Raw genomic sequence first — 22,247 nt, 5'->3', positions numbered from 1 at the left:
AAGGGATTAAAACAATATAAAACCTTATTAAATATGATATTATGATTAGGGATGATAATTGGACTCATCCCTAGTGGGTACCCGAAAAAAGTGACCCATAATAGATAGGATAAAACTCGCAAAAATGGATACGGGCATGGGCATGTGCAATCACCCACTAAATTTTGCGGGTATGTGCGGGTATAAGTACATTAATATCCACCCCACCCCATACCCACACAATGTATATTTATATAATTTTATTATTATTATTATTATTATTATTATTATTATTATTATTATTATTATTATTATTATTATTATTATTATTATTATTATTATTATTATTATTATTATTATTATTATATACACATGCTTATCAATTTTATTTATATAATACATTACTATTAAACTTGTAGCATTTGAATATCAATGTTTGTTAATTTCTTAACTCAACAATAACATTCTTAAAAACTTAAATTGACATGATAAAATTTTAATTGATCAAATTTTTTATTAGAAGTGCGGGTAAATGGGTATGAGTAAGAGTACTTAGGTACCTAGAGGGTATTGAGCACGGATACAAATATTGGTGCCCATGTGGGTATGGACTCAGGTACGAGGATTTTTTTAAACCGCGGGCATGAAGACAGGTACTAAAGTACCATACCCATTGCCAATATATATATATATATATATATATATATATATATATATATATATATATATATATATATATATATATATATATATATATATATATATATATATATATACACACACACACATGTTGAATACACTTATTGATAACTCTACCGTGGACCGGTCAGAGTCGTAATGTTTATCTCAATGTATATTGTATGAAAAGTATGTCTCTATGTTTGATGATCACTAGTTTGTATAAGGTCTCTTAGGCTCCGAGTCCTTTATGACAAATTTATTTATCATTATAATGCATGCCTCCCTGTTTGGATAAATATTGTAAATTATGATGCATGTCTCCCTGTTTGGATAAATATTGTAAATGTGAAAAGCTAAAAATGATGAAGTTGCAGATATTGAGAAAGCAATTCGAGATGACTCAGATGAAGGAAGATTAATGAGTCTCAGAATACTTTTCACTCGTGGTGCTGTTAATGAGCCAAATGAAGGTGTGTGGTGAATCAATCAATGATTTGCAAAATATTGAGAAAGTGTTGAGATCTATGACTGCAAATTTTGTTTGCATTATCGTGTCCATTGAAGAGTTCAAGAACCTAGCTGAGATGAAATTGGAAGAACTTCAAGCTTCATTGGAGGCTCATGAGATGAGGCTGAAGAAGAGAAACCCAAAAGGGGAGAATGTGGCTGAACAGGCAATGCAAGCAAGATTCACCAAGGAATCTAGAAAAAAGAAAGCCAAATAGAGAATTTTTTTTGCTAGTGATGAGAAGTCAAACAAGAATTCATAGAATCACTATGATTCAACCAAGAAAAATATGGGAGGTGCAGTGCTACACCTGTCAAGTATTTGGGCATTATGCTGGAGACTATCGAAGAAAGAACGAAGCACGAGCGAAAGATAGCGATGAAGCATAGTATGCACATGTTAGAGATAGTGATTCTGATGATGTGCTACTTATGGCCAACATTCAGTCGAACACTGAGCAAACCAACACGTGGTACCTAGATTTAGGATACAACAACCATATGAGTAATAATAAAAATTGGTTCACCGTGTTAGATGAATCAGTTAAGAAAGTGATACAGTTTGCAGATGGCAGACACGCCACATAAGGTGGAAAATGAGACATATCTGTGTTCAGAAAGGATGGTCGAAAAAGCCAGTATCACTGATGTATTGTAAGTACCTTTGATGACAAGTAATTTGATAAGCATATGTCAATTACTTGCAAAAGGGCACAACATGAAGCTATGAAGCTGAAAAACTATCCGATGAAGGTGCATGATGGTGAGGGAAGACTGTTTTTCAAAGCACCATTTGATGACAACAAGACCTTTAAAATAGAGATTAACACGGTTGATCATCAATGTCTTACTTCGATTGTAGAAGAAGACAAGAATTGACCACATATATTAGCCTGTTAGGTAAAGAACACGAGATGAAAGGTCCATTAGACTTATTGAATTAATGAATCATGAAAGATAAATTCAATACAAATGGAAAGGCGAAGTGTTGTATATATACATTTTGGTTGTAATAGACTAACAAACTCTAACTCTGTAAAACTAACCAAACTAATAGAAAAAGTAGTTAAGCTATTAACAAAACTATTAAGGTTGAGAATCAAGTTTCTAATATAAATTTTTATATTGGTAAAAAATGCACTGGATGTTAAATCCATGTTTTGTTTGTTATCCAAGCATTTTTATAGAAAAATATACTAATGACACAATTATAAGACAATAGCATATTTTGTGGCTTAATCTCCGCCAATAATTTCTTTATTGTGATTGTGAATAATGGTTGGTCATGGTTAAAATCCACAATTTTAATTTTAAATAACGTAGAAATTATTTATTGTTTAATATCAGCAAAACTATAATTGATTAGTGGCATCAGATTGCGATCTAGCCAAATAATTTAGCTCAAGTGATTAGGTAGAACAATTCTTAACCATGCTTTACTCACTGCTCAACCAAACTTTAGATTATAGTTCCATTTGGATGATATGGTTGATGCATACAAAAATGTGATCTCTGATATGGCCGGAATGATCTCATAACAATATCCGAGCATGATATTCAAAACAAAGATGAGTTGAAAACTCAAAATTTATTCATGTTAATAAAAGTTTCGAGTTCTACTAGATATAAATTATTTATTAAAAACAATTTTTTAATTAGCACATAGCCGAACTTTGAGAAGAACGTATTTTGAAGATCCAAGTCTATACTACTAAACCAACTTTTAAGGGTTTGTCATTGACAATTTATAATCCTTATTTTCAATTTCAGTTGTATTATGAAAAAATCCTATATCTAATCAGGTGTACATTAAGCATAACCATACTCTCAAAATTGATATCATAATTAATGTTATGGATCAGCAGCCCAGGCCCATTAGAGAAAGAAGAAAATCAGTTTTATTAAAAGATTTTATTATGTAATAGTTATTGGTGTCTCTTTTATTTTTAGAATCAAGTGGCCCATGACCCATTTAGTTTATTAAACCCTAGTATAAAAGGTTGTAAGAGCTACCATTGTTGGTTATGAAAAGAAAAGTTGTTTTTATTTTATCTCTTATGCAATTTAGATCTAACTCTAGCCTAGCATAATCTAACATTGGTGCTTTCAAGCTTGAAAACCCAATCCTCCCATGGCTCCCCTTAAACCCCCCAATCCTTCTTCTAAGGAAATATTAGACTAAGCTATTCAAATCTCCACTCTCCACTTAAACAATGCAATGCAAGAAACCCAAGAACAAATGGATGTGAGATTTTCTCAAATTTCTTCAGATTTATCCACCCTCAATACAAGGTTAGACAATGAAAAAGTTGTTGAAGACTCTAGGTATGAATCTCTCATGGCTATCCTTACAAAAATCTCTCTTCAAAAGGAGCTACAACAAGCTATGGGTGCTAGCTCCACTACTGTTCATGGAACAGTAAATCTGTCTGGTACTGTTCACGGAACAGTAAATCCCGCCGTTACTGTTCATGGATCAGTCAATTCAGCAGGTATTATACTCAACCCTAGCTCTATTCCTAGGGTATCAACACCTGTTTCTCACGTTATTTCACCCTCTCACACACCAATCAGACACTCAGCAACTTTTTCCACCACAAACCCTCATCCTACACCAACAAGAAACCTTACAACACCCATTCCATCACATTTTCCACCTTATCCTCCCATCCCATCCATTTTATCCTCCATCCAGCCCTTCAATATACCTTTGTCCCAACCTATTCCCTTTCACCAAATTCCCCAACCAATTTCCTATCCAAATCTGTCCCATATTCCACCTTTACCACCCATGAGAACCCCAAAACTTGAACTCCCTATGTTTGATGGTGCTGAACCCCTTGATTGGCTATTTCAAGCGGATCAATTCTTTAATTTTTATAATATGCCCCCCGAAAATCGTATGTCATTGATTTCATTTTACATGAAGGGTGATGCCTTATCTTGGTTTAAATGGATGCATCAAAGTCATTTATTATCAGATTGGTTTTCATTTACCAAAGCTTTGGAATTACGTTTTGGTCCGTCAACTTTTGATAACCATCAAGCTGAGTTATTTAAATTAAAACAGGATGGTTCAGTGGTTGATTATCAAACAAAATTTGAGAAGTTAGGAAACCAAGTTGTTGGGTTACCACCGGATGCAATTTTAAATTGTTTTATTTCTGGTTTATCAAGTGATATTCGCAATGAAATGGCCATTCATAAACCTACCAGCATTTCTCAAGCAATCGGGTTAGCAAAACTCATTGAATCTAAATTGAAAGACTCTAAACCAAAATTCAATAAACCATTTGCAAGTCAGTACCTTAAACCTACTGCCTCCCCAGCCGGCCCAATCCCAAAACCTCAAACAAGCCCAACATTTCTTCCATCCAGAACAATCCCAAAACTTCAAACAAACCCAACACCTTCTAAATTTCCCATCAAACGTCTTAGTCAGGCTCAACTACAAGAAAGAAGAGCCCAAGGGCTTTGCTTTAATTGTGATGATAAATTTGTAACCGGTCATAAGTGTTCTACCAGCAGATTTTTGTTATTAATGGCAGAAGAAGACCCTATTGATGATCAACTTAATGCTACTGAATTTGCAGAAATTGAAAGTGAACCAGAATTGCAAGACACTTATTTTCAGCTTTCTACTCAAGCATTAACGGGTCAATTTTCACCACAGACCCTAAAATACAAAGGATTCATAAAGGGTTTTCCCGTTTCTGTCTTGATTGATACAGGAAGCACACATAATATCATGCAACCACGCATAGCTCACCACCTAAATCTCACGGCTACACCTATTACTCAGTTTTTAGTTATGGTAGGTGACGGTTCTCACCTACATTGTGAAGGCATTTGCAGCAATGTAAAACTTATGCTCCACAACAAGCCATTTCATCTTCCATTTTACTTACTTCCAATAGAGGGTGCTGATGTAGTGCTTGGCTGCGTACCCTTGCCCCAATACAGGCTAATTTCTCAATCCCATCTATCACTTTTAACCATAATAACCAGCCTATGACCCTAACAGGAGACCCTAAATCACTCCCTACTTCAACCACCTTCCACCAATTCCGCCAGCTTGTTCACACAGATGCAATTGCATCCTTACACCTAATGTTTCTCCAACCTATGGATTCTAACCCACCTCCCAACAACATTACCAATCTGCAAGTAGACAATTCTTCCTCCGAACTTCCTGTTGAAATTTCACACCTTTTACAGCGCTATAACCCAATTTTCCAGCAACCAAAAGGCCTTCCCCCAAACCTCCCCCATGACCACCACATTACTTTAATCCCTCATACACCCCCGGTTAACGTCAAACCATATAGATACCCTCACTCACAAAAGGATGCAATGACTAAACTTATCCAAGAGATGCTAACATAAGGTACTATTACACCTAGTAGTAGCCCCTTTTCTTCCTCGGTACTGTTAGTAAAAAAAAAGATGGATCATGGCGTTTTTTTGTTGATTATAGAGCACTCAATGCTGTTACAGTCAAAGACAGATTTCCCATACCCACTATAGACGAACTGCTAGATGAACTTAATATTGCTACCATTTTTTCCAAGTTAGATTTACGCTCAGGCTATCACCAGATCCGCGTTGCATCGGAAGATACATATAAAACAGCTTTTCGCACTTTTGATGGGCACTATGAGTTTCTCGTAATGCCCTTCGGTCTCACAAACGCCCCTTCTACATTTCAGCAGCAATGAATGATTTGTTGCGACCATACCTACGGAAATTTGTTTTAGTATTTTTTGATGACATATTGATTTACAGCTCTAATTTTTCTGATCACTTACAGCATTTGCAGGTTGTTCTAGATTTACTACATTGACATTCATTTTTTGTGAAGCTTTCTAAGTGTGTGTTTGCAGCAGCGCAAATAGATTACTTAGGCCATGTAATTTCAGCAAGCAATGTTGCACCTGATCCAGAGAAGATAAAAGCTATAGTGGACTGGCCACAACCACGTTCGCTCACGACTCTCCGTGGTTTTTTAGGTCTCACCGGATTCTATAGACGATTTGTTCGAAACTACGCCACTCTCGCCGCTCCTCTCACTGATTTACTGCGTTCCACTATATTTTCATGGAGTACTGAGGCACAGTTGGCCTTTACAACATTAAAGCACAAGATGACCGACATGCCGGTTCTTGCCTTGCCAGATTTTACACAGATTTTTACAATTGAAACAGACGCATCTGGAGTTGCCATTGGTGTTGTTCTCTCTCAAGCTGGCCATCCTATTGCTTTCTTCAGCAAGAAACTATGTCCCAGAATGCAACAAGCTTCCGCCTATGTGAGGGAAATGTACGCTATTACAGAATCAATCAAGAAATGGCGCCAGTACCTAGTAGGCCAACACTTTCACATTTATACAGACCAGAAGAGTTTAAAGAGTTTAATACTTCAGAAGATTCAGACACCAGAACAACAAAAGTGGACATCAAAATTACAAGGATTTAATTTTGATGTATTTTACAAACCTGGTCGTTCTAATCTGGTTGCCGATGCACTCAGCAGACAATTTCCCTCTGATGCTTCTTTACCTTTAATAGTATCTTCTCCAGTTCCAGACATTCTACACAAGCTTCAACAATTTTATGCGACTACAATAGAGGGACAACATTTAATGAGACAGAATCAAGATGCACTTCACACAACAGCAGGGTACAGAATCAAAAGAGGCCTCTTATACTACAAAGATAAATTGTTTGTACCTAACCTGTTTGGATTTAGGGATGGAATCTTTCATGAGTATCACAGTACTTCGACTTCTAGTCACTCCGGAGTGAAAGCGACAGTTTCCCGAATCTCCAATTCTTTTGCTTGGCCTGGCCTGTATGGGGAAGTCAAACAATTTGTTAAACATTGTTCTACATGCCAGCATAACAAATATATCACTCAGAAAAAAGGATTGTTACAACCTTTGCCGATCCCTCATCAGGTGTGGGAAGATCTGACCATGGATTTTGTCATACACTTGCCAAACTCTTTTGGCCACACGGTTATTTGGGTTATCTGTGACCGCCTCAGTAAGTTTGTTCATTTTCTCGCACTACCAACCAAATTCACTGCAAAGGATCTAGCATCTCGTTTTGCTGTTGAAATTTTTCGCTTGCATGGTACACCCAGATCTATCGTTTCTGACCGCGATCCCCTGTTCCTCAGCACTTTCTGGAAAACATTTTTTAAGGTTCATGGAACTTCGTTAAACTACAGCACTGCATACCATCCAGAAACGGACAGACAGACGAAAGTAGTTAACAGATCTTTAGAGATGTAGCTTCGCTGCTTTGTTAGCGACCACCCTCGTCAGTGGCATAAGTTCCTACACCTTGCTGAGTTTTGGTACAATACTTCGTTCCATACAGCCACCAAAATGTCACCCTTCAGAGCCTTGTATGGTCGGGATCCTCCCAACATGTTAGACTATATTGTTGGCTCCGCCCCTGAACCATTGGTGGATGAGACTCTGCAACAACGTCAACAAATAGTGACTCAGTTAAAACAGAACCTAAAGACCAGTAGGATTCAAATGGAGAAACAAGCAACTACGAAACGAAATGATTACCAGTTTCAAGAGGGTGATTTGTAACACCCATAATTTCAGTTTATTAATTTAATTTGGATTTAAATTAAATAATTGGAATTTGAGAATTTAAATTGGATTTAATTGGAAAAATGAGGGAGTAAGAGCTATTGGGCTTATGGTGTGGTGATAGTAAAAGAGGGGTGCTAATTAGTTAGGCCTTTTACTAAGTTGTGGTTAATTTATTTTATTTTATTTTTCATAAAATAAGAAAAAGGAACCAATTGGGGAGAAAGGAAGAACACGTGAAAAGAGCAAGAGAAGAGGAAGAGGCAAGAACGTGAAACCGGAAGGAGAGCATTCAAGAAATTCATCGAGGTAAGGGGGGAATCTTCCTTTTAGTATCTCTTATGTGATCTTAGGTAATAGGTAGATTGATGTATGGTTTGGTTCAATAATATAATGGGATTGTTAGGTTAGAGTACTCTCATTTGGATTGAATTGATGATGATGGTGTGAACTATTTGGCTAATAATGATGTTTTATGGTGTATAATTGACTGTGTGATGATTATATGCCTGTATGTGATGTCTGGAATCGTTTTTGGGTGAAAAGGATGTGAAATCGCAAGTCTGAACGCAGACCCGTAATTATGCAAAATCGCCAGGTCGCGCCGCGAACCTCTGTTTGCGCCGCGAACCGTTGGGCAGAAAACCAGGAAGTTGTGTTACGCTCAGGTCGCGCCGCGTCCATGTGTTGGCGCCGCGAAGGCGTAACTTTTTCTCGTTCCGCGCCGCGAACCTGGTTGGCGCCGCGTGCTGTTAGTGACGGAACAGTTCTTTATAAATGCGTAACTTTCAAACTGTAGGTCCGTTTTTAGTGCCGTTTTGGGCATTGTGCAAGTAATTAAATGTTTTATATGATGAATGATGAATGTAGGCAGTGGCCGACTTTATTTCTATAAAGCTTGATTTAATTACTTGATGAAAATTTGACATTGTGTGCATATGGGATAGGTGTAACAATGTAATTGATGTGATGATGAATTGGTTGTGATTATTATTATGATTGTGATGAATGCATGACTATTTGAATGATGTTGAAAACATGTACATACTTATTCGGTGATGTGGTGATGATATGAGTTGTTCATCATGGTTCGGTGTATTTTAAGTATGTTATATGTGTTTCATTCATTCATATGCATTGATGTTGGATCCCGGTGATGTTTGGATCGTTGGTGGACATATTTCCCATTGTGTGGAAATTGTGTCGGTGGGCCGTATCTCGATGAGGCGTAGATCGGTTAGGTGGATTGATTCCACGGTTTATTGGTACCACATGCATAGTGTCAGTTGTGTCATATGCATTCTGTCATAAAATGATTGTATGGATTTCTGTAGTGTGTGTTGTAATCTATTATTGTGTGAATTAATAATGGATGTGAATCTGAATATGTATAATTGGGTGAACGGTATATTATGATGCTTGTTGCTTATGAATTGCATAATATTTACTAATTGCGAATGAGACTCACCCTTACATGTTGTCATTTTCAGATTGAGGAGTAGCGGCATTAGTGCTTGGTGAGGATGACTCGTAGAGTTTATCCGTTTACGTTGGGTCGTGTCGGTCATGCTCTGATCTGTAACACTGGGGAATGATAGTTATAGAGTTTTTATGAAATTATCCATTTTATTCGGTGTTGAATTACGATTCCATTTGGTTGTATTTGATGATGTTTAGTATTCCGCTGTGATAAACATGATTATGTTTTGGTGAACCGTTTCCTAATGAAGCATGACTTTGACCTTAGTTGATTTAATTATTTTGAATAATTGTGGCACCCTTGTGCATATGTTTTTACTCTGATTAACTATTAAAAATTGCCGCGGGGTTTAGAAGGGTGTTACAATAGTGGTATCAGAGCATAGTCGGTCGTTTGAGTCAGAGTCTTAGTGTTAGTTAATCCCTCGTATGGGAATAATGTAAGGTTGACACTATCGATACATCTTGTTCTAATGAATATTGTTTTATATTTAGCAGAACAATGGCTGGAAGAGGAGGAAGAAACGACGATGCAATTGCTGAGGCTCTGGGCATGATTGCTGGTGTACTGGGAGGGAATGCTAATGGGGCTGGTATTGGTGCTGACAGGCAGCTGAACAGTTTTCAGCGGAACAATCCTCCATTGTTCAAGGGCACACATGATCCTGAAGGTGCTCAGAAATGGCTTAAGGAGATCGAGAGGATTTTCAGAGTCATCGATTGTGCTGAGAACCTGAAAGTGAGGTATGGTACTCATATGTTGTCCGAAGAAGCTGATGACTGGTGGATGGCTACCAGGCTGAATTGGATGCTGATGGTGTAGCTGTTTCCTGGGCTGTGTTCAAGAGAGAGTTTCTGAGGAGGTATTTTCCTGAAGACGTTCGAGGCAGGAAAGAGATTGAATTTTTGGAGCTGACTCAGGGTAATATGACGGTACCAGAGTATGCTTCGAAATTTGTCGAGTTGGCGAAGTACTACGTTCACTACAACAATGACGAGGCTAGTGAATTCTCAAAGTGCATCAAGTTTGAGAATGGTCTTCGTGATGAGATCAAGCAGGGGATCAGGTACCAGAGAATTTGGCGATTTGTCGATTTGGTGGACTGTAGTAGGATTTTTGAAGAGGATAACCTTAAGCTGAAGTCATCTCACTCTCGCGAGCTGGTTGACAAGAAAGGTAAGAAGCCTATGGATAGAGGTAAGCCATATGGTAGAGGAAATCCTAGAGCTGGGGATTGGAAGAGGCCTAGTGGGGGAGATTCTGGTGCTCCCGTTAGGTGCTACAACTGTGGTGAGACTGGGCATAGAAGGAATGAGTGCAAGAGTGGAGAGAAGAAATGCTTCAAGTGTGGTAAGGCGGGTCATGTTGCTTCAGATTGTAGGATGAAGATTGTGACTTGCTACAATTGCAGCGAAGAGGGTCACATCAGTCCGCACTGCACTAAACCGAAGAAGGATCAGGTTGGTGGAAAAGTCTTTGCCTTGTCTGGGTCAGAGACTACTCCAGAAGATCGTCTAATTAAAGGTACGTGTTTCATCCATGACACACCTTTAGTTGCTATTATAGATACTGGAGCGACTCATTCGTTCATTTCATTAAACTGTGCTAAACGATTGGGATTAGAAATATCTGTTATTCATGGAAGTATGGTTATTGACACTCCGGCGTCGGGTTCAGTAACTACTTCTTCTGCTTGTTTGAACTGTCCTGTTGACATATTTGGTAGAAAGTTTGGAATGGATTTAGTGTGCCTTCCTCTTGAAGGACTTGACGTCATTTTGGGGATGAATTGGTTGCAATTTAATCGAGTTCATATCAATTGTTTTACGAAGACGGTTATCTTCCCTGAAGAGGTTAGTGTTGAGGATTTGACTATGTCAGTCAAACAGATGAATTTAGCTGTCAATGATGGAGCAGTGGTATTTATGCTGTGTTCTTCGATGGAAGTGAAAGGGGGCGATAGCACTGGTGAGCTACGGGTAGTGAATGAGTATCCGGAAGTGTTTCCAGAAGATGTTAGTGAGTTGCCACCTGAAAGAGAAGTGGAGTTCGCTATAGAATTAATTCCTGGAACTAGTCCTGTGTCGATGGCACCGTATCGCATGTCGGCATCAGAATTGGTTGAACTAAAGAAACAGTTAGAAGAATTGTTGGAGAAGAAGTTTATTCATCCTAGTGTGTCACCGTGGGGTGCGCCGGTACTGTTGGTTAAGAAGAAAGAAGGTTCAATGAGGCTATGTGTTGATTATAGACAACTGAACAAAGTGACAATCAAGAATCGATACCCTTTGCCGAGGATTGACGACTTGATGGACCAGTTGGTTGGAGCTTGTGTGTTTAGCAAGATTGATCTGAGGTCTGGATATCACCAAATTCGTGTGAAGGCAGAAGATATTCAGAAGACGGCATTCCGAACGAGGTATGGACACTATGAATATCCTGTTATGCCATTTGGTGTTACTAATGCACCTGGTGTTTTCATGGAGTATATGAACAGGATATTTCACCCGTATCTTGACAAGTTCGTGGTAGTGTTCATTGACGACATTCTGATTTACTCGAAGAGTGATGAAGAATATGCAGATCATTTAAGAGTGGTGTTGGAATTATTGAAGGAGAAGAAATTGCATGTGAAATTGTCTAAATGTGAATTCTGGTTGGAGGAAGTAAGTTTTCTTGGCCATGTAATTACGAAGGACGGTATCGCAGTGGATCCTATGAAGGTAGAAGCAGTATCTTAGTGGGAGACGCCGAAGAATGCTTCAGAGATTCGTAGTTTTCTTGGTCTGGCAGGTTACTATAGAAAGTTCATTGAGGGATTTTCGAAGTTGGCATTACCAATGACTAAGTTAACAAGAAAGGGGCAAGTATTTGTATGGGATTCAGAATGTGAAAAAGGTTTTCAAGAGTTGAAGAAGAGGTTGACGAGTGCTCCGATCTTAATTTTGCCTAATCCAGCGAAGTCTTTCAATGTGTACTGTGATGCTTCACTGATGGGTTTAGGTGGTGTTTTGATGCAAGATAAGCAGGTAGTGGCCTATGCTTCAAGACAGTTGAAAATTCATGAGAAGAATCATCCGACTCATGATTTGGAATTGGCGGCTGTGGTGTTTGTGTTGAAGTTGTGGAGACATTGTCAAATTTGTTGTATTTCTTTTGAAAGAGTGTTGACATATATGAGGGCACATGGTGAATCTGTGTCAAGACCCTCATGTCGGCAGAATCTCTCTCTCTCTCTCCCTATTCATGACATGACTCTACAAATAGTAACTTATAGCCATTTAATTTAACTAATAATAATTATTTTTTTATAAGCAAGTCTGAATATCTAGCCATTACTATGTGCTAATTTAAACAAATAATTTAATTACTAGTGATTTAATAGCTCTGAAAACTCAATCCAACGTGTCAATCTAAATAACGTCAATTTTGTGATGCGCTGTTCAATTGTAATCAGGGCGGTCCTATCCGTTTAGAGACTATCTCTCTTAAAAAAAAATGTTTAAGACTCACTCAATTTTATAAAATTGATTTGTAAGAAAACGATTAACTCTACTTATAAATATATATTTAAAACATATATTATTTGATGTTAAACTTTTAACACACCTTATCATTATAAAGAATAGTGGATAATGCGATAACAAAAATCTGATAGCAGATAAAATATGTAATTAGATTTAATTCAATCTAATAAAATCGACTTGAAATGTAAGAATTATTCCCACTTATAAACACATATTGATGTCATATATTAACCGATTTGAAACTCTTAACTATCTCATTATCTCTGTGGTTTTGATTATAACAAAGTATTTAAAGAATAATTAGGTAGATCAATGCGTGTTCAATTGTGAAGGTACAAAGATCAATATACTTATTGAAAGTCTGTTCTGAAACTGCACTAAACATTGAAAGAGAAGCTCTTAAGAGACACGTTCTGAAGATGGGAATATGAAGAATCAACTTCTTATCTAGCCACCTTTTGATGATCAGAACCTGAAGTCTCCAGACTCTGATTAAGTCAGCTTCTGAAGATCGAGCCAACCTCTAATGAGTCAGAGTTTGAAGGATCAGAAGCTAAGACTCAGACTTTGAAGGACCAAAACCTGAACCCAATTAAAGCTCAAAAACCAGGGATTTTCTGGCAGGTCTCTATGAGACTCTAACGTCAATTTATCCTATTATGGTCACGCGAATACTTAACAGAAAGTTGTAAAAGCCTGAAGTTTTACAACTGATAATTCCTTTTTATAAGAAAGGAGTTTTAAACGAGCTTGCAACGACATTAAGCCTTTTAAGAAGCTTTGCAACAGATCTATTGATGCTTCTCTTTAAAGACTCTCTTGTGCTTGAAAGCTCTTTACAATGACTCTTTCATGGAACTTTATAAAAGGAGCTGAAGATTTGGAGAAATATACAACATTACGCCTTGACAAGAAAAAGAGAGCACAAGCTAACATAGAACTTCTTACCAATTGTACATTTTTAAAAGTTCTTAAGTCTTAGAGTTTTCTGTGATGTAATTTTGTTTACACCTTTGATTGTATATCAAGTGTAATTATCACTCTATCACTATCATTTATTTGTTAGATAGATTGTTAGAATTCTCTTGCTTGTATGCTTGAGCAATTGGAAGTTTCATGCTTGCGTGTTTGAACAATTGGAAGTATCTTGCCTACGTGTTTGAGCATTTGTAAGTCTCTTGTCTGTGTACTTGGGCAATCAGAAGTCTCTTGCTTGTGTGCTTGAGCATTGAAAGTCTCTTGCTTGTGTGCTTAAGCATTAAAGTCTCTTACTTGTATGTTTGGGCATTGAAAGATCTCTTGGAAGTGTAATGGGACTGAACTACTCCTAATTTGTAGGAGGAACCGGGATAGTTATTTGTGTGTTGTCTTTCTCTCTTATTTATTGCTAATTAATACTATCTACTATTATCTCTATCAAGCTAAGACTCACATTTTGTCCTTGTGACCAAAATCTGATAAGAGATTTTAATAGAAAAGAAGCAAAAGTCAACACAATTCAACTCCCCTTCTTGTGTTTTTCCCTACCTTTAATTTTGTCCTTCCCTTCTCCAAAAGAAACTAACAGCTCGATTGCACCATATAGAAAGGTAGAGAAATCATTTTGAACGCTAATAGACTCTCTCCTTTATAGGCTTCAAATCTTGATCGTGTAATCCTAATATTCTAAAGATTTTGATGTACATTAAATCACATGAGCTCTCATCATCAATGAAGATTCTTGATACTGAATGATTTTCTATGGAGGCGATAATTACCAACAGAAGTGTCTCAGTATTAGTTCCATCTACTTTCTCATTATCTCGAAATCATAAGATATGCTAGTCATCTTCATGCCTTTCATTTGCCACCGACGAGTTGAAGGAGTTTTGAGATGGAGTCTCTTTCTCAATGGATGAGCGAGCTGCCATCTATTGAATCAACAAAAAGGAAAAGGAAAGATATTGAGGTTGGGATATGTGATGTGTTTTCGGCAAATGGATCGATCCTCATCTTCTTCTTCAAGTAAGCTCAGTGTTGACTTTAGTGATTTTTGAATTATAGAGATCTGATTGTGGACTTCGTAGGAATCAAATGTTGATTGCCACAAATGATGCTAATATTTTGTTATGAAACCATAAATGTGTAAAGAAGTCTTTGTGTAATGGAGCAAGTTTTCGATACGACTGGGAAGTGGTAAACCTGCAAGGTTAACATTCCAAAACTCAAATCAATTACTGAGTGAAAGGTAATGTGGAAGTAAATTAGGGTTATAACAAACATTAAGTCTTGTGTAGGATCACTTACATATGAAGAACATTTAGAATTTCCTTTCTTTTCAACGTGGTATGCGGGAAACTATTAGATCATATCCAACTACGAAAAACAATCAATAATGTGGATTATGTACAAGTCTTGAGATAGTGGGTAGGGGTGGAAATAGGCTAGGTTAGGCTTCAGAAGGCCTGAACCTGACATACGATAAACTTAAAAGGCCTAAGTCTGGCCTATGGCCTATCATAGACTCAATTTTTTGGTCTGGTCTGGCCTTGTTAAAAGTCTGGTCTGGCATGGAAGCCTATTTAAAAGGCTTAATCTCATTAAAGTTTTCAATTAATCCATATTACTTAAGAAGCCTTATAGGTCGGCCTATATATGCATATATAAGACGACATATTTAGCTTTTGTTCTAATGTTTATGCATACATAGGCTAGTCTATTTAACCTTTTTTTCTAATATATATGCATAGATGAGCCAACCTATTTAGCATATCTCTAATATATATGATAATATAAGCCGACCTATAAGACTTCATACGTTTTTTTAATAGCATAAGTCTGACCTATTTAATAAAATAGACTTTAAAAAAAGCCTAAGTCTGACCTCTTTATTAAATAGGTCTGACCTGATCTTAAATAGGCTAAGCTATAGGTCTCTGTAGGCCGGCCTGACCTATTCCCACCCCTAATAGTGGGTGCACTCTACTTCTAATTCTTTATGATTTTCGATAAGATTGGACCTATACATTATTCTGCTTCTAAAAGATTAAAAAAAAAGGAATATTCACTGACAGTGTAAAAATATTTTGCACTGTCAACCAATCACAATCATGTATCCAATAAAAACACAATTTTAATTTTAAAAAACTAATATGACATGACAAGTGTAAAGATTTTCATTGACTGTATGTGTAAAGTTAGTTTACACCGTCTGTGCACTATTTTTAAACTCAAAGACAAATATTTATTCATGCATAAAAGTTTAGTAAAATTATTGTAAATATTTTAATTTTTTTTAAAGTAACTTTTTATTATTTATAAAAAATATATAAAAACTCTCTTAAATTTTTGACAATTTTATTAAACAAAATTCATAAAAACTGTCAACCAATCACAATCATGTATCCAATAAAAACACAATTTTAATTTTAAAAAACTAATATGACATGACAAGTGTAAAGATTTTCATTGACTGTATGTGTAAAGTTAGTTTACACAGTCTGTGCACTATTTTTAAACTCAAAGACAAACATTTATTCATGCATAAAAGTTTAGTAAAATTATTGTAAATATTTTAATTTTTTTTAAAGTAATTTTTTATTATTTATAAAAAATATATAAAAACTCTCTTATATTTTTGACAATTTTATTAAACAAAATTCATAAAAATAAATGAATTGAAACCCATCTTCCCCACGACAAATTTTTTAACAGGATTTGTTCCCTAAACATAGGCTCTCTGTCACACAATCTGAACATGATCCTATCCCCAGGCCCCACCTGATCACAATCCTACAATTACAACCAATTAAAAAATTCAATAAAATAAAAATAAAACCAGTAGAGTATATTTTGTAACATATCTCGGCGATGATCCTTCCGAACTTTAAAAAAAGAATAAGGCATAAATCTCTTGATTGAGCCGTAGGTTAAAAAGCTTTGATCATAACACAACAAACATCAAAGAACCTTTTGATTCATTGGACTTGGATATCCTTCTCAACCACTCAAGATTTTCCACTAAAACCTCATCAATCCAGTTGTTGAACAAATTAAAAGTGCTTGCATAATTGAATTCAACACCATATTTTGTCTTTCATCAAACTCTTTATAGAAAAAAAAAAAAATATATATATATATATATATATATATATATATATATATATATATATATATATATATATATATATATATATATATATATATATATATATATTTTTAAAAGTGCATTTATTTTTATATTTCTAAATAAACAAAGGTTGGCCCAGTTGTGTACTATTGATGTGGAAACTTCGTGGACAAGGGTAATATTTCACTCCAAAACTTGAAAAAAGAGGGAAAAACGTGTGGTGGCTTCATAAATAATGCACCAATTATTGCTTTACGTTATGATAATACACATGTGAAGTACATGTGCCATCTTAGAGTCTATGAACCTAACCATTTTATTTTAAAAGTTTTGTTCTTTTCTTAATTCTACATCTAAAAATTAAGTTAGCTTAAAATCTGATAAAATCAAAGTTAGGCCAAGTCAACTATTGATATTATATTGAGTCAAGAAAATAATGTGGCAGTATAAAATAAACAGTGGTAGAGAAAGACCATTTCCACATTCTAGATATTAAAATATATTAGTAGTGATATCATCAGCGACATAATTTTGAGAAAGAGACAATAAAAGTACAAATCATTTATTTATTAATATTCATACAGTACAAAGGGCAAGTATCAGAATTATTACATAATATAAAATAGAAGTTACAATGACAAGTTCAGAATATATGAAGCCAAGAGATAAAAAATCCAGAGCTTTGGTAGAAAAAGACAATCCTTCTCCAAAGAAAAAGGATTGTCATGACAGAACTAGATAGTTACTGCCATGGCCAAAACCCTAGAAAAAACAAATGGCCTCATATAACTCTTAACTGCCAATAGTAACCAAGATAACAATATCACATAAGCTGGACTTCAACATCTTCAACCTCTTCAACATGCCCTTTGACTAAACTGCGACGCCAAACATCGAGTATAGAACGGAGTTCAAATACGCGAAAAATAAGCTAAACACCAACCACTCTGGACAAACTTTGGTACAGACTGCTGTGATGAAATTGGAAATGACGAAGAAACATGGTGGCAAAACCGATACCAAGCGGAGCTTAAGACATCAGGTGCCAACACAAGAAAGAAACCTAAAACCAGAACTCGGTAGCTATGTTCTCAGAGATAAACAGCCATTCTAAAAGCGACGTCCTAGCAATAGGATGCCAAAAACTTTAAACAGATTTCCTTCTAATTTTAAGGAAACCTGTAAAAACAAAGATTGAATAACTGCTTGCTCTGGAAAAAGAGAACCGAGTACTGCTGTGACCAAGACCCACCGATAATTAATGGACCCAAAAACACTACCATGCGACACTGATTATCAAATCTGGACCGCATGCTATCCAGATTAGAAGTATAGATAGATAGATAAGGCTACCTCCTCAGAAGAGGATGTCACATACCCAGAGACTTTCAATAAGCTTGTCAACCGTGCAGCTGCTGATCGCCTTGCAATTTTTTATATTTAATCCCTCGAGAGAATCGCCCAGTTTTTTCAAAGCGGGCATGCTCTTGTTTGTAACCAAGGGGCAGCCTGCCAAAGAAAGTACATCCAAATTGGGCAGGACTACACGGGCAAGGGCAGCAATTCCTGCATCAGTGATAGCGCACCTGGAAACATCAAGATCTGTGAGTGCTGGACAGCTGCCTGCAATTTCTGTCAAGCTAGAATCACCGACTCTTCTGCAGCCGTTGAGGTTTAACACTTTGAGAGTCTTTCTGTGCAACTTGACCATGGACGAAACTCCTGCATCTGTCAGATTAATGCAACGGCTTAGATTAACATTAACCAAACTGGACTTAGACCTCTCAAGCAGATAAAGAAACCCTGTGTCTGTTATTCCCTCAAGTGCAATCAACTCAAGACGCTGAAGCTGAGGACATAGCTTTCCAAGGATGGCAAGTGTAGAGTTACCAACCCCCGGGCAGTTACGGATTGATAGTGACGAAATTGATTCACAGTGAGATATTGCAGTCAATTCCAGTTTCAGATCTTTGATCCCATAGCAGCTCACAAGAGTAAGAGCCTTCAATTTTGAACCACAGTTGTAAAGGAGACCGAAAAGCCCAAATTGGGTAACCCTGTGGCACTCTTCCAAATGTAGGCTCACAATTGATGGGGCAGCCTTGGAGAATGATACCAGCCCATTGTCGGACAGAAAAGCACACTTATAAAGCTGAAAGTTTTTCACATTTGGACAACCCTTTCCGATTGCGCCAAGCCCAATATCTGTTACTCCAGAGCACGACCCAATTGTGAGTGAGGTTAGTTTCTGCAGTGCATGGCCATTACCCATCACCCAGAATCCCTTCTCAGTGACATATGAGAGGGAATTTAGGGTAAGATCGGTAATAGCAAATCCATATTGTCCAATAACTGCTAGAGAGTAATCAGAAACAGCTAGCGACTCAAGTGTCATCTTTGTTAGACCAAAGGATGCTGAAGATACCATGCCAACAATTCCCATATCACCAACTCTTGGACAGTTCTTAATTGATATAGACCTTAGATTGGGACAAAACTTCCCAATAGCTGGTAGACCTTCATTACCGATATTAGGACACGACTCGATCGATAACTCGGTCAGCTTTGGGCAGTTCTGTGCAATGGCAATTAAAGCCTTGTCAGAAATATTTTGTAACTTGCAAAGGTCAAGCTTCTCTAACTTGTGACAACCATTAGCAATCTCAATCAAGCCTTCATCGTTAACGGTATCAACATCCCAAAGAGTGAAAATCTTTAGAGAAGGGCAGCCATGAGCAACTGCCTTGAGACCTGCATTAGTCAACGCAGAATCTGAATTGCATCCATTGATCGAAAGCTTTCCCAATCCTCCTCGAGATGCTGTGCCAACAGCAACAGCAGCTAGTCTAACATCTGACGCCTTTTTCCCTTCCAATCTACGAGAAAGACACCCTTCATCACCAAATCCTTGATCGCCATTTCCGCTACCAAGATCCTTGCAAATTTCATCCTTGCAGATATTGCTTAGATGCATAAGCCAGCGCTTGGATACCGAAGCACACAAACTCCTATCTTGGCCAGCAGGCAACCTTCTAAGAATCTCAAAGAGGCATTCATCCGGCAATGTTTCAATAGATGCATCTGGCTTCGGCTCAAACCACTTATCTCCACTGAAATCAAACGGAACACTGACGCGAGATCTCTTCTGACGAGGCTTGTAAGCATATTTTTGACAGCCAAGTGACAAGAAGAGACCAGCTTCCTTGGGATTAAGGTATACTGACCTCCCAGTACAAAAATCATCACTCCCTGAGAAACCAAACACAAACATGGTCAATATAATAAATAAACTCACATACAAAAAAAATAAAAATTCCTCAAGCAAAAAACTATAGAATTATCTTGTATGAGTAAAAGATTTCAACATAAAACAAAACAAAAAGTGAAAATTGAACCTATATTGTATAAATAGTAAAAGATTTGAACACAACACACAAAATTGAACAAACAATATGAACTATATATGTTGATGAAATCTAACAAATCAATTATGAAGCACCGACAACTCTGAAAAAAGGCGTGTTCGTATCTGTGTCGGTATCAGACAGACACTTGTGATTACGTTTAATTTATTCATTTTTTTCAAAATATTACCGGTGTCGCCGTGTCAGTGTCGGAGTCAAACTCGGAGTGTCCGTGCTTCATATTCATTAGTAAACCAACAGTGAACAAAATAATTGATCTCATATGCATACAAAATCATCTCATACATGAACATGATCCAATTTTCACAAAAGAACAATAACTATTACCAACAAAATCATCTCTTACCACTAAAAACAATTCCATACTAAATTTCATCAGATCCATAAAAAAAACTAAATTCAATTTTCAAAGCATAGTAAAAATTCACAACAAATCCAAACCAAAAAAAATTAACATAAAAAAAAAAAAAAAACTAAAATTAGTCATCAAACTAACAGAATCAAATCCACAAATCAGATCAAAGGCTTACCGGTAAAGCCAAAAACCTTAGACATGAGTAAAATCCAGAAAAGAATCCTCCAAAGAGAAAGAAAAAGATTAATATAAGAAAGATTAAGAACTCTTGAGAGCAAAAAAGCATGAGAGAAAACCCTATGGGATAGGGTAAAAAAAAGAGAGAGAAAAGAAAAATGAATGTGAGATGGTTGTGAAAGAGTTGGGTTTTATTGGGCAGCTGATTGTTAGGAAAGTGTTCAAGTGCAATGTATACAAAGTGGGGTTTCTTTTTTGGAGTATTATTCTTCCACCAAATCAATACCACAAACCAGACCCTGGTTTTCTTTTTCAGTTTTTTTTATTTTTATTTTTGGTAAATTACTTTTCCTTTTTCTTTATTTAGTTCAACTATTTGTTTTTTTGAAATTGTAAATACAAAGAACCTTGCAAGAAAAATAACTGCAGTTGTTTTGGAAAAAATACACTATTTATCTTTACCATATCTTGGTAATTAATTTTAATATTTATTGATTTATTAACTAATTCAATGCTTTACAAAACCGTTTGCTTTAGTTTCTTTATATAAAATAATTAATTTTAGGAATGTTTATCTTTTATGTTTATCCAAAAAAAATTAAATATGCAATGTTCATGTTTTTGAAAAACCAACAAATATTTTACTTTTTGAAGTAATCTAGAATGCTTATCTAGAATGCTGAGTCAAATATTCAATAGATTTTTGGACAGTAAATTATTAGTATTGGTTTACAAGAGAGTTATTTAATATTAATAAGATGAATTTGATGATATTTAATTTTGTTTTAATTTAATAAGTTTATTGATAATCACATGAAAACCATCTTCTGCTTTTGAGCAAAACAGTGAGCTTGACAAATATATTAATTAGGGTAAAAATGTAATGAAATTTATGTGTAATTTAACATTGTTCACAGTTCAAAAAAATTCTAAAGAAAGCAAATTAAATTTGAAACATAAATAAACTTTTAAAAAGGATTCAAAAAAATTAATAAGTACGATCTTAACATTTGTTTTATAGAATTATTTGTAAAATATATTTTAATTGGATTTGAGTTTTACACTCAAAATTGATTGAACAAGAATTTAATTGATTTATTATGAAAAATAAAGTATTTGAATTAAATGCAAAATATTTTAATTTTGAAAAAAAATAAATGACTTGAAAGTTAGATTAGAGACTTGATAATTATTTGAAATTAGAATTGAATGGGTAAAAAATATTTAAAAAATATTTTAAATTAAAAAGTTGAAAATAAAATAATCAATTTAAATTAAAATTGCAAAAATTGAAAAGAATTTGTTAACACTTAAGCTTTGCAAGATAGAAAAAGTAGTAGAAAATCTGACGAATTGAAATACTTCATTTCATAAAAAAATGTTTAGAAATAAATCGTA

At 35.8% G+C, this 22,247-nt stretch overlaps 2 protein-coding genes across 2 annotated transcripts; one reads left to right on the top strand and one right to left on the bottom strand.

Annotated features, from left to right (window-relative positions):
* The first annotated feature begins 3,406 nt into the window (after nucleotides 1-3,406).
* Nucleotides 3,407-7,462, top strand: LOC131657702 (uncharacterized). The gene is made up of 4 exons (XM_058927069.1): nucleotides 3,407-4,981; nucleotides 5,131-5,543; nucleotides 5,645-5,834; nucleotides 6,029-7,462. The coding sequence occupies exons 1-4, from the start codon at nucleotides 3,407-3,409 to the stop codon at nucleotides 7,460-7,462; spliced, it is 3,612 nt and encodes a 1,203-aa protein (XP_058783052.1).
* A 9,976-nt stretch (nucleotides 7,463-17,438) lies between these two features.
* On the bottom strand, nucleotides 17,439-21,016 carry LOC131660618 (EIN3-binding F-box protein 1-like). Its single transcript, XM_058929895.1, has 2 exons — nucleotides 20,848-21,016; nucleotides 17,439-20,141 (listed from the first exon to the last, which is right to left on the bottom strand). The coding sequence occupies exons 1-2, from the start codon at nucleotides 20,870-20,872 to the stop codon at nucleotides 18,250-18,252; spliced, it is 1,917 nt and encodes a 638-aa protein (XP_058785878.1). The 5' UTR covers nucleotides 20,873-21,016; the 3' UTR covers nucleotides 17,439-18,249.
* Nucleotides 21,017-22,247: the final 1,231 nt, after the last annotated feature.

Source organism: Vicia villosa, linkage group LG3 (assembly GCF_029867415.1).
Source record: "Vicia villosa cultivar HV-30 ecotype Madison, WI linkage group LG3, Vvil1.0, whole genome shotgun sequence".
Lineage (NCBI taxonomy): Eukaryota > Viridiplantae > Streptophyta > Magnoliopsida > Fabales > Fabaceae > Vicia > Vicia villosa.
The sequence above is the reverse complement of the archived record's forward strand: the minus strand, read 5'-3'. Positions and strand labels throughout refer to the sequence as shown.